Source organism: Ammospiza nelsoni, unplaced genomic scaffold, assembly GCF_027579445.1.
Source record: "Ammospiza nelsoni isolate bAmmNel1 unplaced genomic scaffold, bAmmNel1.pri scaffold_54, whole genome shotgun sequence".
Lineage (NCBI taxonomy): Eukaryota > Metazoa > Chordata > Aves > Passeriformes > Passerellidae > Ammospiza > Ammospiza nelsoni.
Genome location: NW_026683192.1, coordinates 612434 through 628581, shown reverse-complemented (window position 1 = coordinate 628581; position 16148 = coordinate 612434). Strand labels below are relative to the sequence as shown.

At 48.1% G+C, this 16148-nt stretch overlaps 1 protein-coding gene across 1 annotated transcript in view; it reads right to left on the bottom strand.

Annotated features, from left to right (window-relative positions):
- Positions 1-1303: 1303 nt before the first annotated feature.
- Positions 1304-16148, bottom strand: part of LOC132087180 (zinc finger protein 883-like) — a 448191-nt gene continuing 433346 nt past the window's right edge. Inside the window, exon 6 of the mRNA XM_059493213.1 lies at positions 1304-1816. Coding sequence (XP_059349196.1) covers positions 1304-1816 — 513 coding nt within the window. The remainder of the gene's footprint in view (positions 1817-16148) is intronic.

Sequence of the window (16148 nt, the reverse complement as noted above, 5' to 3'; positions counted from 1 at the left end):
GAGGTCTCCATGGAGCCCCTGTCTGTGCCTGTGACATTCAAGCTCTGGAACAGCCTGGAGACTCTTGGAAAGTCCCCATGGAACACCTCGGAAGGCCTGTGACAAAACTGATCCTTAGCAGGCAATGATCACCAGCCCCCTGTTCCTATGGTCAGTTTCCATGGTAACCATCACCAGCCCCCTGTTGCTATGGTCAGTCCCTCGGCAGCTCCATGGAGACCCCATGCCAGGGGTGGTTGCCATGGACACCAGCTCAGGCCTGCAGCCACAGCCCGTTGCCATGGCAACCATTGGCAGCCCCATCCCCAGGCTCATGGGATCCCGGAACCACAGAATTGGCTGAGCTGGGAGAAACCCATCAGGATCCTCCAGTCCAACTGCTGGCCCTGCCCAGGACACCCCAACAATGCCAGCCTGGGCCTGGCAGTGCTGTACAAACGCTGCTGCAGCTCAGAGAGCCCTGGAGCTGGGACCCTTCCCTGGGGAGCCTGGGCAGGGCCCCAGCAGCCTCTGGGCAAAAACCTTTTCCTGACATCCAACCTGAGCCTGCCCCGACTCAGCTGCAGCCGTTCCCTCCACTCCTGTCCCTGAGCACCAGAGGGAAGAGGTTCCCACAGCCCCAGCCAGGGACCCGCTCCCAAGGCTGTTGCCATGGCCACCATGGCTGGGACCAGCTGGGATGCTTGGTTTCCATGGGCCAGGGTTCAGGAATGGGATTCCCCAATTTCCTGCTCCTGCTAAAACCGTGCTGCCCTCGCTGCCCTCCCGCCTTCCATGGAAAGCACAAAAGGCAAAGATTCCAGGCTGGGATAAAAACCATTTATTGGGAACAGCAATGAGATAAGGAACAAACAGGAACAAAAACAATATTGATAACAGAAGGGATAAATAAAACTGTTTACAGGGAAAATTAAACACAACTCACTGGGTCTTCCTGGCCACAATTTCCCATGCCTGGAAATTTCACCCTTCTCCTCAGGGAGAGAGAGAGTCCCTTTCCTGCCCCTGGCAATGACCTGAGGTGGGAGTAAATGTAATGACAGGGCCATGGCCAGACCCTCATGTTCTTCCATCCCACATCATGTCATTGGCAGGGGCAGGAAAAGGGACAGGTGTCTTCCTGGCATGGATCACAGGGAACATGGATCACCAGGGCTCTTTCCAATATGGGTCCTCCAATGAGGGATGAAGCTGGAGCTGGGCATGAAGCTCTTCTGCTGTTGGGCCACTGACAGAACGTCCCTTACCGGTGCTTCCATTGGTGGCTGGTCAAGGCAGAGCTCTGGGTGAAACTCATCCCACACTAGGGACACTCGAAGGACCTCTTCCCTGTGTGGATGCGCTGGTGCCTGATAAGGGTGAACTTATGCTTGAATCCCTTCCCACAGTCAGGGCAGCGGAAGGGCCTCCCCTCTGTGTGAATCCGCTCATGCAGACGGAGATTTGAGCTGGTCTGAAACCTCTTCCCACACGTGGGGCACTCATAGGGCCTCTCCCCAGTGTGGATGCGCTGGTGGATGATGAGGTGGGACTGGCGCTTGAAGCCCTTCCCACACTCAGGGCAGCAGAAAGGCCTCTCCCCAGTGTGAATGAGCTGGTGTCTGAGGAGATCGGAGCTGGTCCGAAAGCTCTTCTGGCACTCGGGACACTCGTAGGGCCTCTCCCCGGTGTGGATGCGTTGGTGGGTCACAAGGGTAGACCTGTAACTGAAGCCCTTCCCACACTCCCCACACTTGTAGGGCCATTCCCTTGTGTCGATCATCTGGTGGCTGATCAGGGTGCTGCTGTGCCTGAAGCTCTTCTCACACTCTGAGCACTTGTGGGCATTCTCCCGATCATGAAGCTGCTCACGAACCACCAGCTCTGTGCTCTGGCTGAAGCTCTGTCCACCTTCCTGGCTCAGGGTGGGTCTTCTCTCCTCAGAGCACCCTGGGCTGGGTTTGCAGCCCCTACTCCTGTGGGATCTCTGAGGCATTTCCTCCCAGCTGTAATTCTGCACCATGGCACTGCTCAAAATGGCCTCTTCCACAAGGTTCTGCTCGGGAGATTTGTCCTCCCTGGTCTCCATCCTCAGCTCCTTCTCTGGGGGAGGAAGGACAAGGAGAGGATGGGATTTGCCTCCATGCCAGAGGGAAAGGGAAGGAGATCCCCTCAGTGCATCCCTGGAAGGACGGCGTTGGCAGCAGGGTTGTCCTGCAGCCAGGGGCCGTGCTGGGCTGGGAGATGGAGCAGGAGAGAGGGGGAAAGGGGCACTGACTTCCTCCTCACCTGCCTGGGTGTCCTGGGGCATCTTCCTCTTCCTTGCAGTCTCTCCCTCCATCTGGCTAAGTTTTAGGAATGGGAAATTCTGTTTTGGGAGGAAAACAAGAAATGAGCACACTAAATTTTGTACCAGATTGAAGGTGAACCAGGGGGAGAGTCTAAGTCAGAATTCCAATTCAAAAACAAAATTAGGATCAAGGCAATGATACAGAAACACTGCCTTAAACTGACAGAGTCAGAATATAACCTGACACCATGTTGGTCAGGGTGGTGGCTGCAGTCCCATTAAATGGTGGCTGCAGTCCTGTTGGAGTGATGAACATGATTCTGTCCAAGAAGTGATGCTGTAGAAGAGTCTGGTCTTCCTCTGAAGGTCCACTGGTGGTTATGGAGCTCTTGTCCTCTGGGAATCCAGTAGGCAAGGTGCTGCTGGTGTTGCCAGCCTCAGCTTATATCCAGGTAGGAATTCTTGGATCCTCCCTCTGGGCGGAGCATCCCACAATGGGATGATGGAATTTTATTAGTCCTGCAGTGACACTCAATGGCCCATTCACAGAAGATATCTCCCCTGGAGGGCGTTATCAGAGGTGATTCATGGAAGAGATAAAGAACTCTGCCCCACCTGCTTATAGCAGTTGATGAAGATGGGGATTGAAAACATGCATTTGGTTACATCTTGCATTGCAACCTGAAACAGTGGGGTAATCCCTGCTCAGGGGGTGAACACCACCCCCCTTACCCAAACTGGCTCAGGTGTAAAACCCCCACCCTGGGAAGGCCACACACACAGGGGACAATGTCACAGTTGGCCCTGCTCCAGGTGAGGCCTCTGTCCCTTGTCACTCCCTTATTCTCCCCCCTTTTCTCTTTCTTTCCAACTCACTCTCTACCTCACATTTACTGTTCAATAAAATCCACCTTGGATTTGGTCTTGTTAGTATCTTAACTGTGGCAGAGGAATCTCTCCAACAATTTTCTTAAGCAGATTGCGACATTATTTTGCCATAGTGGGTTAGGGCACCGTTGTCTGACCCCAAGTGCCTTTGACAACAGCATGTTTCCCTCCTCTGAGGAGGTTGTGGTTCTCTCTGGAGGAACTCTTGGAAACTTGGACACAGCTTCCTCTGAGCACCTTATGGGAGAACTGATGAGGAAAATGGCTGTTAGAGGTGGCCAGTGAAAAAGAAAATATTTTGTTGTCCTTCCTTGAAAAGTTTGTTAAAATCACTGGAGGAAAGGGAGCAAATGTTACCAGCGAGACTGACAAGGTTCATTCACCCCATGGTGAGGAACACAAGGCTGCTAAAAGTCCAACAAAAAACACAATTCAAGTAGCTAAATTCCCAAATAACTCTGGAATTCACAGGCTTGGGTTCTTTGCCAAATGTGAGAATCATTATTCTCTTCATCCCTGTCACCTTTGTGACAGCTACACAGAGTTTCCCCTTCCTTCTATTAATCTGATTGGGCCTAATTTCCACTTTCCTTTTATTGGAACCTGCCAGCAGCTGAGCTGGAGCTGTGCAGGAACCAATGAAACTTGGAATTGCCACAGAATTTCTTCTATTGCCAGTTTACTCCTGTTTGGGATTTGTTTGCATTTCCATCACATGTGACTCTCGGGAAAATCAAATATTCATCAAAGTATTTTATGTAGGATTAGGTTTGATTTATGCCTAGTTTATTTTGTCCAGTGCCCTGGGGATGCTCAAGGGGTCTCTGTGCCTCTTGCCCTGGGGGATGCTCAGGAGGAATTTGTTGCGATTGTCCCTGTCCCTGTCACCCTAGCCCATGCCCTTGATGCCAAATTTTGCCCCAAACAGGCAGAGTGACTGCCTAATCAGACTCAGCTTAAGTCAATTAAGCAGGAGGTATTTTTATTAGCGACGCGTCGGAGAAATCACAAAATGGATTTCTGAGTTCACATAGCAAAAGCAAGCCTTATATACAATTTTGGGTATAGGATTACATCAGATCAGATACATAATCATGCATATTCATATGGGGCGTGGTGTAGGCGGAGCGTGGGCGGAGCGTAGGTGGAGACATCTCTTTTGGGGAATTTTCAGGTGGTCGTTCCTGTTGCCTTCATCATAGACGGGGTCTTTCCGATGAGTCTTCCTCTTTAAACTTTTGAACTCTTTTCCTAATTTGGTCAATTCCCGGTGTATTTGGCTTAGATCCCGTGGCTTGGCAAAACCCTTAGGGTCGTTTTGACATTGCTGGCTCTAAACCCGCTTAGCTTATTAGTTTCTCCTATACCTATCTCTTCCCCTGTCATGATGCTCTACCTTTTATCTAATTTATTGCTCTGTTTTCCTAGTGCTGTGCTTTCTCCGTGTGTTCTAGTGCTAAGCCCTTCTTTACATGCCTCTCATTCCATGTTTTAACCCATTACTTCTGGAAGGCTATCTGCTTTAGGGCTTCATTTCCCCCCTTTTTCTTGTAACTTACGAATTCTTTCGTCAAGTTCTGGTCCCACAGGACGCTGATAGGCTCGTACCATTGCCCAAATCATTTGGGTCCTCTTCATTATGCCCCTTAGTCTCCACCACAAACAAATGTTTGTAAGAGTTAGTAATAACAAAGCTACAATTACTACTAGCATTGGGTGCACCAGGTAATGGAAGACCTGTGTAGCTGTTGGGGAGTATCCTGTAAAGATGTCCCACCAATGATGCTGGCCTACTTGTTCTACTTCGGTCAGGACATTCTTTATCTTTTCTGAATTGTGTTCTATCTGCCATACCATTCGTTTAGTTGTTTGATTCACCTTTTACACGAATTTCTTTACTTCAGGGTGTGCAAGCACTGCTTTGAGAATTTTGACGTCCATCCCTATTTGTAATTTCGGTATCTCTTGATATAGGTTGAAATTTGCGTTAATTAGCTGTTGGGTGGTTATTGGGACAGTGTAATGAAAATCACAACCTATGATCTTGGTAAAGTTGCATACACAAAAGTTAGTATTGTTAGTCTCTTCTAGGCAATTATCTATAGTGACGTTGTCACAAGCTGTCCTTACGCAAGCACACCCATTTCCTATATAGTAAACTTGTGATTGTGTTCTATCATGCGGAAGCATTTCTAAGGTACATACACTATTTTCAGCATCTAAGCATAAATCTTCGGCTTCTACCACAGCATTTTCGCAAACATAGCCTAATTGTCCTCTAGGGATGCATGCTTCTGTGCTAACCGATTGCCACCTATTTTTGGTGTAATCATAACTGGCCCAGACGTTATGGTTTATTGGCCTAACAATGACTTCTTGGTGTGTTGCCCCTAGAGTGAGGATGGGAAAGATAGCTCTTTCCTCTGCCGCACTAATGGTGAGGACATAAGCTTCAATGTGTTCTTGTTGAGGCTCATAGGTGAAGTTCACTAGTTGCCACCAAGCCTGATGGTCCCTCTCAAATTGTGTAGTGTGATTGTCCTTTAATATTGTTTCCCTTATTTCTTGAGGTAATATACCTGACGTTCCTTCTCTCATTATTCCTGCCGCTACTGATTGTACCCATTGTTGCGTCTGAGAGCATTGGATAGCGAGTGCAACGTCTCTGCTGAGTTCCCCTGTGTAGTCAGTGAGCTTTACAAAATCCTCTGCAGTATGGTTTGCTACCATGGTTAGTAATTTCACCACCAGCGATTGTGTTTCAGCTAATGTAAGCATGGATGCACTGAGAGGCACCTTAAGCTTTCCTAAGCTCGATGTGACGGTACTTAATTTGTTTACTAATACCTCTTGATCTATTGTGTTTACTATGCCAAATCCGGTGCCAATCCACCCACTTAGATCTCTTTTTGTTTTTCTGTGATGAGACCTTGTCGCTAGCCATGCATTCCATCCCTTAAGGCTTTGCTGTATAAATGGTCGTCAATCCTTTTGCAAATAAGTAATATCGGTGTGAATGTTCATTTGCACCTTTTTCAGGGAATAAGTGGGGTCTAACAATAATTTTAGTTCGTTAGATTTTCTTATCACCTGAGGCCCTATAAAGGTTAGGTTGTGTACTGCTTTACAGTCCACTGGTAGGGTGGTTTCTTGAGGCAAGTCTAGATCTGGATACAATGGGATCACGTCTCCTGGTAATTGTATCCTATATTCGACAGCACGCCCGAGAGCACGCCCGAGGGAGCTAAAACCCTGTCCCAGTGTTTTCAACTCCCTTTCACATGTGAACGTCATTGACTGATCCAATCTAAATGCCATCTCACACAGTGCTTTTCCTCCCTCAGGACCACTAGATGCTACAATTTCTCCCGGAGAATGGAGAAGGGGGTGAGGGTCATAGGTTATGTTTTGAGGGTGTAGCTCCCCAAGTGAATCTTCTCTATAAATCACCGAGTTTCGGGGTTGTGATCCAGGTGGATCTTCCCTGAAGTCGCTCCACTGACATGAAATTGGGCCCTTTTGTTGAGTCCAGGCAATAGGCTTGCCCATTTTCACTAGACTAAAGGTAATTAGGTTTTGTTTAGAGGCTGGCATCGAGGGTTGAATTGTTAATACCAGCCGCCTTGTTTTTCCTTCTCTTTCTCCTGCTGGGTCAAGCTCTCGACACCCAATTTGGATTTGGTCTCCCTTGTATGCTATCATGGAGGGCTGATCCCATACTTCACTTGCATATGGCTGATTGTTACGTAAGGCATAAACCTCGAAATAGGGTCCACTCATTCCTAATTCCGGGTGGATACACTGATGTGCATGAGACCATGGGTCTATTGGGGAAGAGTCTTGGGGAAGAGCTATACTTATCGAGAGTCCAATGATCAGAGTTGTAAAGGTTTGGGGTGGAGTCGGGGTCATAATGTCTGGCTGTCAATTTTGTTTCTTTTGGCGTTCTCGTTGCTTGATGTGAATTTGTTTTACTCGTAAAATAGCCTTTTCTAGTTCAGTGTCTAAATCTCTTTGTTTTTTAAAGGGTCCAATTTGGTCACTTGTTAGTGGATGTCGTGGGACAGAAGAATAGCAACGGGTCGATAAAACCTTAGAACGACTAAGTTTCAAACAATATTGTAACCAGCGGTGTACTTTCCAATGGCACCACCCTAATACAATTTGTTCGGGAGCTTCAAACAATTCCCTAGCCTCTAAAATGGGTCTGTTGGCGAATTTCTCTAAGGCCAAATAGTCGTCATTTTCCCTTGCTTCTTTGCAGCTACACTCATAACATTGGAGGTCCAGTAAACAACTTTGTACGTTCCAAAATTTTCTATCACAACCTCCACAAAGAAATCCAATTAGTCCCACACAATTTCTTTCCCCACACCCAAAACACGGCTGATCGTGAATAGGGTCCTGTGGGTCAGGTCCTTGTTGACTGTATGTTTCAACCCACCCTGTCCACTGTATTGGCATGCTACGCAATGCAGCTCTAGCTTCGGCATTAAATTCTGCTATGAGAGATAAAGGTTTTGGCAAAGTCAATGTTAGTTTATGTTGGATTCTCACGTGATCCTGCGGAGACAGCTGACTCAGAAGTCTGTACATCTAGGGCAGGTTTAATCTCCTCTTGTTTGTTTTCCGGAGCTCTCTTGACCCGTGAATAGTGGATCCACGTAGGTCGTTCCTTGATCCGAACCGCGGTGAAGGTAGTCAGCAGCACTTGGAAAGGTCCCTCCCACTTTTCTTGTAGGGGTTTTCCTAAAAGATTCTTAACATACACCCAATCACCGGGGTTAAACGGATGCAATTTGCAATCAGGTTGCTTAGGTTGGTGCTCTATCATCACAGCAGCATTCTTATCAAACTGTTTCCCCACCGCAATTACATAATCGTAAATGTATTGATTACCAATCTGGTCTATGACATCCCCATTTACAGCTTGCATAGCATAAGGTCTACCATATAGAATTTCAAAAGGACTTAACTTTTCCTTCGATCTTGGCTTGACTCTCAGTCTCAGCAGAGCAATAGGCAAAGCTTGATACCACTGCAAATTAGTCTCTTGGCATATTTTAGCAATTTGCTGTTTGATAAGATGATTCATCTTTTCCACTTGCCCACTGGCCTGTGGACGGTAGGGCGTGTGCAATTGCCAATTGATTTGTAATGCTTTGCTTATTGCTTTCACTACTTTTGCACAGAAATGTGTACCTCTATCTGAAGAAATGCTCTTCGGTACCCCAAACCGTGGAATAATTTCATTCAACAGTACTCTAGTTACCTCTCTTTCCTTATTTGTCCTACAGGGGAATGCTTCAGGCCACCCAGAAAATGTGTCAGTTAATACCAACAGGTACCGAAACCCCCCTTTTCTTGGGAGTTCAGAAAAATCAATTTGCCATATCTCACCTGGGAATTTACCTCGGTTTATAGCTCCTAGGTGTACTTTGGTTCCTGTGTTTGGGTTGTTCTTCAGACACCGTTCACACTGGGACGTAACGTGTTTTATAGTAGTAAATAATTTTGGTCCTGCTATTCTGGTCTGCAAATATTGGTAAAGCGAATCTAGGCCCCAATGGGCCTTCTCATGTTCTGCCTTCACAAACTGCCACATCACGTTTCCTGGTATCACTAACTGTCCTGTTTCTAATCGACCCCAACCATTTTCTAGTATTTTGCCCTTATTCCTTTGAATCCACCTATGATCTGATTCTTGGTAATCTGGCTGGATATTGATATCCAGCTCCCCTGGTATTAGGGCCGCTATTTCCGCTTCCCTATTTCTTGTGGCCGCCAATTTAGCTTCTGTATCTGCCTTCCTGTTCCCTATTTCTGGAATAGTATTGCCTTTCAAGTGCCCCTTGCAATGCATTATGGCCACCTGTGTTGGGAGTTGGACCGCCTCCAGCAGTCGCAGAACCTCTTCTGCATGTTTGACTGTTTTTCCTTGTGTAGTCAACAGTCCTCTTTCTTTCCAGATGGCTCCATGAGCATGTACGACAGAAAAGGCATATTTAGAGTCTGTCCATATATTAATTTGCATGTTCTCTGCTAATTCCAGGGCTCGGGTCAGGGCTATCAGCTCTGCTTTTTGAGATGAAGTCCCTGCAGGCAGGGGGTTTGACTCAATTACCCTCTCTGTAGTGGTGACTGCATAGCCAGCCATTCTTACTCCTTGCCTCACGAAGCTGCTGCCATCTGAAAACCAGTTGTCCGCGTCTTCGAACGGCTCTTCTTTGAGATCTGGGCGACTGGAGTAGACGGCTTCAATTGTTTCCAGGCAGTCATGTTCGATGGGTTCTGCTGGAGCTCTTCCTTCTAAGAATGAAGCTGGGTTCACAATATTAGTTACCTGAATGGTTACATCATCTGATTCAGCCAGGATGGCCTGGTACTTTAAAAATCTGGAAGGCGACAACCAATGGTTGCCTTTCTGTTCCAGCACAGCTGACACAGTGTGGGATACTAACACAGTCACCTTTTGGCCCAGCGTAAGCTTCCTGGCCTCTTCTATGTTAATTATCACTGCGGCCACTGCCCTCAGACAGCCTGGCCATCCTTTACTTACTTCATCCAATCGCTTGGAGAAGTAGGCCACAGCTCTCTTGTGTGGTCCCAACTGCTGTGCTAGTACTCCTAGGGCCATCCCTTGCCGCTCATGGGAAAATAGCCAGAATGGTTTCGACACATCTGGGAGACCTAAGGCTGGTGCTCTCATCAGCTCCCGCTTCAGCCTCTTAAAGGCCCCTTCCGCCTCGGGAGTCCAAACTAGGACATTCTTGGTTTCTTTTAGCAAATCATACAATGGTTTAGCGAGTATCCCATACTGGTAGATCCATAGCCGACACCAACCTGTCATCCCCAGAAAGGCGCGCAGGTCTCTCACCGTCTCTGGTTTGGGCATCTGGCAGATGGCCTCTTTCCTGGCTGCTCCCAGGGATCGCTGTCCTCTGGAGATTTCGTATCCCAGGTACACCACTTCCTTTTGCACCAGTTGTGCTTTCTGTTGAGAGACTCGATATCCACTTAAACCCAGGAAATTCAACAAGGAAATAGTCCATTCAATGCATTCTTCCTCCGTCACTGTCGCTATTAGGAGGTCGTCTACGTACTGCAGGAGAGCGCCATCTCCCGGCGGCCCTTCCCATTGTTCTAATTCTTTGGCTAACTGATTCCCAAAGATCGTGGGCGAGTTAGACCAGCCTTGGGGCAACCGTGTCCAGGTAAGTTGGGTCTTTCTCCCCCTATCTACTGATTCCCACTCAAAGGCAAAAATCCTTTGACTCTCGGGGGCTAAGGGAAGGCAGAAGAATGCGTCTTTCAAATCTAATACGGTGAACCAGGCCAGGCTATCCTTTAGCCTAGTTAAAAGCGTATATGGATTAGCAACCACCGGGTGTAATGTCTTGGTTATTTCGTTTACTGCCCTCAGATCCTGAACGAGCCTATACGTTCCATTAGGTTTCTTTACTGGCAAGATCGGTGTATTAAAATCCGATTCACATTCTACCAATAACCCCAGTTCTAAAAACCTTTTGATTATGGGCTCAATTCCCTTTCTGTCTTCTATCCTCAGAGGGTATTGTTTTCTTACCACCGGTCTTGCCCCGACCTTAAGTTCGACAACAATCGGTGTCGCTCGTTTTGATTTTCCAGGTATATCCGTAGCCCATACCAATGGATAAGTCTTGCTCAGGATTCGCTCGAAATTGTGGTTCTCAGGTTTGGGTTCCACACAACTGATTGTTAGGCTTAGGGCTGTAATCAGTTGTTCATCGTTTACTTGAAATTCCAATTTGTCCTTGTTGAACTTTATTATGGCTCCCAGGTTTTCCAATAGGTCTCTTCCCAATAAGGGCTTTGGCGAATTTGGTAAATACAGGAACTGATGTATTCCCATTTGTTTCCCAATTTTTGTATTTAATGGGTTTCAAAAAGTAAGCTTTTTCTGGTTGGCCTGTTGCTCCCACAACTTGTACAAATTCATCACTTTTAGGTACCAATTCCTGATTTAAAACCGAAAAAGTTGCTCCCGTATCAATTAAAAAGCTCAATTCCTTTTTACCTTCCCCTAGCTCCATTTTAACCAGTGGGTCTGCTAGGGTACGGCCCACCGGTCCCCGTCATTCACTATTCTTTCCAAAGCCAATACTAGGGGGTCCTGAGGGGCTACATTAATTCCACATTCATTTTGCCACTCAGGTTTATTCCTTAGGGTGAAAAACATGTCTGCGTATATTACCTCATCCCATTTATTGAGCTGCCGGAGGAAGAGCATAAGTTGTAAAATGGTATTATAGTTAGTTGTCCCCTCTGGTGGCCATTTTTCTCCGTCATCAAGACGGTACAGGGGCCACCATTGTGTGCAATACTTAAGAAGTGTTTTTTTTTTTTACTTATGTTTCCCCCTGGAATCCCTCCCAGGTCCTTCCAGTGTTTTAGGATACATCCTAAAGGGGTTTTCATATTTATATCTTTACTCTGTTGGCTTCCCATGGCTATTCTCTGTATTCGTGCTCTTTTCCACAAGTACTATATGCCAATATACCTTAACACTTCATTCACACAATTTCCATTCGCTTCGTCCAGGAAATGTGGATCGGGACTCCGCTCTCGTTTCGCAGCGATGCTGCGTCTCACTTACTCCACACACACTCGTACAGTGAAAGGTTCCTACCTTATGGCCTTGGTCGCCGATAGACCGTGAAATACCGGGTTCCCAAGTTCATGCACATACATTTCTAATCTGTTTACATAGAAAGTAATAAAAGCGTCCCCTATAAGATTTTACAACGGACACATAAAACAAACACATAAAACCACCAATTAACACATCTTTCTCCCGTTCTCAAAGAACAGTAGGCAATCTCCCATACAGCAAAACAAACCAAAGATACCAAGTTCAACTCTTCTCTACCATAACCTAGTCGTTTCCTTTTGTACTCTTTTTACGGGACTTTAACCCGTATTTACGGGACTTTAACCCGTACCGTATTTACGGGACTTTAACCCGTATTTACGGGACTTTAACCCGTACCGTATTTACGGGACTTTAACCCGTATTTACGGGACTTTAACCCGTATCGTATTTACGGGACTTTAACCCGTAAAATCAGGGATTTTTACCGAGGCGTCCCTCCGGCTTACCCTGCGAGCGGTCACGTCTGACCCTCGTTTTCCAAACAAAGCGCTTTATCCCAAAACCAACAAACAATTCAAATACCTCTTAAAGCCAATAGGCAATTAAAATACCTCTTAATTGAGCAGGAGATGCAGCCAGCGTCCATCCGAGAGCACCGGTCCAGGGAAGGAGCTTCTCCCGACGAAAAGCCGTCAGAGGCGCCCAGAAGACCCCGACCCCAGACCCGGCTCGGGAGAGGACCCTTAAGGCTTGGATCTCCTGTCTGGTGCCATATCTCCTGCCTGGCTCGCCAGAAAATGATGCCAAATTTTGCCCCAAACAGGCAGAGTGACTGCCTAATCAGACTCAGCTTAAGTCAATTAAGCAGGAGGTATTTTTATTAGCGACGCGTCGGAGAAATCACAAAATGGATTTCTGAGTTCACATAGCAAAAGCAAGCCTTATATACAATTTTGGGTATAGGATTACATCAGATCAGATACATAATCATGCATATTCATATGGGGCGTGGTGTAGGCGGAGCGTGGGCGGAGCGTAGGTGGAGACATCTCTTTTGGGGAATTTTCAGGTGGTCGTTCCTGTTGCCTTCATCATAGACGGGGTCTTTCCGATGAGTCTTCCTCTTTAAACTTTTGAACTCTTTTCCTAATTTGGTCAATTCCCGGTGTATTTGGCTTAGATCCCGTGGCTTGGCAAAACCCTTAGGGTCGTTTTGACATTGCTGGCTCTAAACCCGCTTAGCTTATTAGTTTCTCCTATACCTATCTCTTCCCCTGTCATGATGCTCTACCTTTTATCTAATTTATTGCTCTGTTTTCCTAGTGCTGTGCTTTCTCCGTGTGTTCTAGTGCTAGGCCCTTCTTTACATGCCTCTCATTCCATGTTTTAACCCATTACTTCTGGAAGGCTATCTGCTTTAGGGCTTCACCCTGGGAGTGTCCTTGTCCCTGTCACCCCAGGCCATTCCCCAGGGGGTCTCCATCATTCTCACCCCAGGAAATGCCTGGGGGGTCTCCCTCCCTCTCACCCCTGTGCCAGGGGGTGCTCGGGGCAGTCTCTGTCTCTCTCAGCCCAGGGGATGCTCAGGGGTCTCTGTCCCCTCACCCTGGGGGACGCTCGGGGGGTCTCTATCCCTCTGGCCTCAGGCAATGCCTGTGCAGGGCTGGGGACCAGGGGCTCTGTGTCCCTCTCACCGCTGAGGGTGCTCGGGGCTGGGGGGGCTCTCCGACCTTATCACACCTGGGAAGGCCGGGGGGGTCTCTGTCCCTCTCAGCCCTGCTGTGACCCCACCCAAACATCATCGGGGTCAGAGGGAGAGAGACACCCCCAAACCCCCAGAACGGCAGAACCTGGGATTTGGTTTGGGGCTGAGGATTTAGGAAGGGGCTGGAATTGGGGCTGGGCTTGGAGTTGGGGCTGAGATTTGGATTAGAGCTGGGATTGGGGTTAAGGGTAGACATGGGATGAGCTTTAGGGCTGGGGTTGTGATTGGGTCTGGGGCTAAACAAGTTTGGCACTGGGATGAGAATAAATACAGAACTGTGAGTGTGTCTAAACATGGAGTGAGATTGAGACCAGGATCAGGGTCAGGTTTGAGACTGAGCTCACCCAGAGTGGGACAGAGGGGATATCACTGCGGGATGTCCCTGGCATTGTCCCAGCCCTCCTCAGGCACCTCCACACATGGGGGGCAACTGGGTGCTCCAAGATATGAGGTGAGCATTCCCTGAGGGCAGCCCTGACTTTGACCCTTGGGGCTCTGATATCAGCTGTCACATCCCTGTGGGAGCAGCTACAGACAGGAGGAGAGATTTCCCCCCCACCTAATTCAAGTGGAAAGATGAAGCCCAGCTGCCCTTTTCTTCTGGTGCCTCCTCCTCTCCTTTGGCAAGGATGTCAAACTCACCAGAAGCAGGAAAATCCCCATTCCCTCTGTCCTGGAAGGCTCAGGAATGCCCCTCTGCGATCCATGGCACACACTCCCAGGGGCTGGAATTCCAGTTCCCTGCCAGCAAAAGGTGTTCCTGCCCTGGAAGGAAAAGCTCTCAAGAAGGAGCCAAAAGCAAAGTAGAGCAAGATCCTACAGTGACATTTCACTGCCAGCCTTCATATCTTCACCCATGGTTGTTGTAGGTCTGGGATTGGGAATTAAATCATGGCAGGGTCTTTGGTGGGAGCTGCCCTGGGTCAAGGGAGATGCTGAGAGAGAAACTGAGCAGGCAAAGAAAGGTAGGAGAGAAAGGAAGGCACAAACACAATCAGCTGAGAAGGTGGCACTCTGAAAATAAACCAGAACTGACTGAAAAGGAATATGTCAGAACGAAATAATTTTACACATTTTATTTACTATCAAAACACAATTTCTTCCCATTCTCACAAACCTCTTGCCATTGTCATTCAGCAGAGCTATCAGAAAATTCTTCACTCTGAGTGGATGTTCCAGGCTGCAGCTATAAGGAAACAGGGAATGGGGATTTTCCTGCTCCTGGGGAGTTTGACATCCTCAGCTGAGGAGAGGAGGAGGCACCAGAAGAAAAGGGCAGCTGAGCTTTTTCCCGCCACAAGTTCAGCCCTTCTGGGGCTTTGGGGGTGTCTCTGTCCCTCTGACCCCAATGATGTTTGGGTGGGGTCACAGCAGGGCTGAGAGGGACAGAGACCCCCCCGGCCTCCCCAGGTGTGATAAGGTCGGAGAGCCCCCCCAGCCCCGAGCACCCTCAGCGGTGAGAGGGACACAGAGCCCCTGGTCCCCAGCCCTGCACAGGCATTGCCTGAGGCCAGAGGGATAGAGACCCCCCGAGCGTCCCCCAGGGTGAGGGGACAGAGACCCCTGAGCATCCCCTGGCACAGGGGTGAGAGGGAGGGAGACCCCCCTGGGGTGAGAATGATGGAGACCCCTGGGGTATGGCCTGGGGTGACAGGGACTGGGACAAACCCCCTAGGGAATGGTCTGGGACAGGGTAAAACCTCCCGAAGCACACCCCAGAGGGAGAGGCACAGAGGCTCCTCGATCAACCCTGGGCACAGGACAAAGTAATGTTGTTTCTTGTCAGAAATCAAAATTAATCCTAGATAAAATGCCTTGAATTTGCTTTTCCCACAAGTCACTTGTGATGGAAATGCAAACAAATCCCAAAATTTTATAAACTTACAATAGAAGCTATTTTGTGGCAAATCCAAATTCCATTGGTCCTGCACAGCTCCAGCTCAGCTGCTGGCACATTCTGATGAAAGAAATGTTGAAATTAGGCCCAATACGGATTATGAAAAGGAAGGGGAAGCTCTGTGTAGCTGTCACAAAGGTGACAGGGACAAAGAGAAAAATTACTCTAACATTTGGCAAAGCCTCCAGCCTTTGAAAGAGAGTGACAGGGACAGAGACGTCACCTGGGGCAGGGCAAGTGTGACATTGTCCCCTGTGTGTGTGGCCTTCCCAGGGTGGGGGTTTTACACCTGAGCCAGTTTGGGTAAGGGGGGTGGTGTTCACCCCCTGAGCAGGGATTACCCCACTGTTTCAGGTTGCAATGCAAGATGTAACCAAATGCATGTTTTCAATCCCCATCTTCATCAACTGCTATAAGCAGGTGGGGCAGAGTTCTTTATCTCTTCCATGAATCACCTCTGATAACGCCCTCCAGGGGAGATATCTTCTGTGAATGGGCCATTGAGTGTCACTGCAGGACTAATAAAATTCCATCATCCCATTGTGGGATGCTCCGCCCAGAGGGAGGATCCAAGAATTCCTACCTGGATATAAGCTGAGGCTGGCAACACCAGCAGCACCTTGCCTACTGGATTCCCAGAGGACAAGAGCTCCATAACCACCAGTGGACCTTCAGAGGAAGACCAGACTCTTCTACA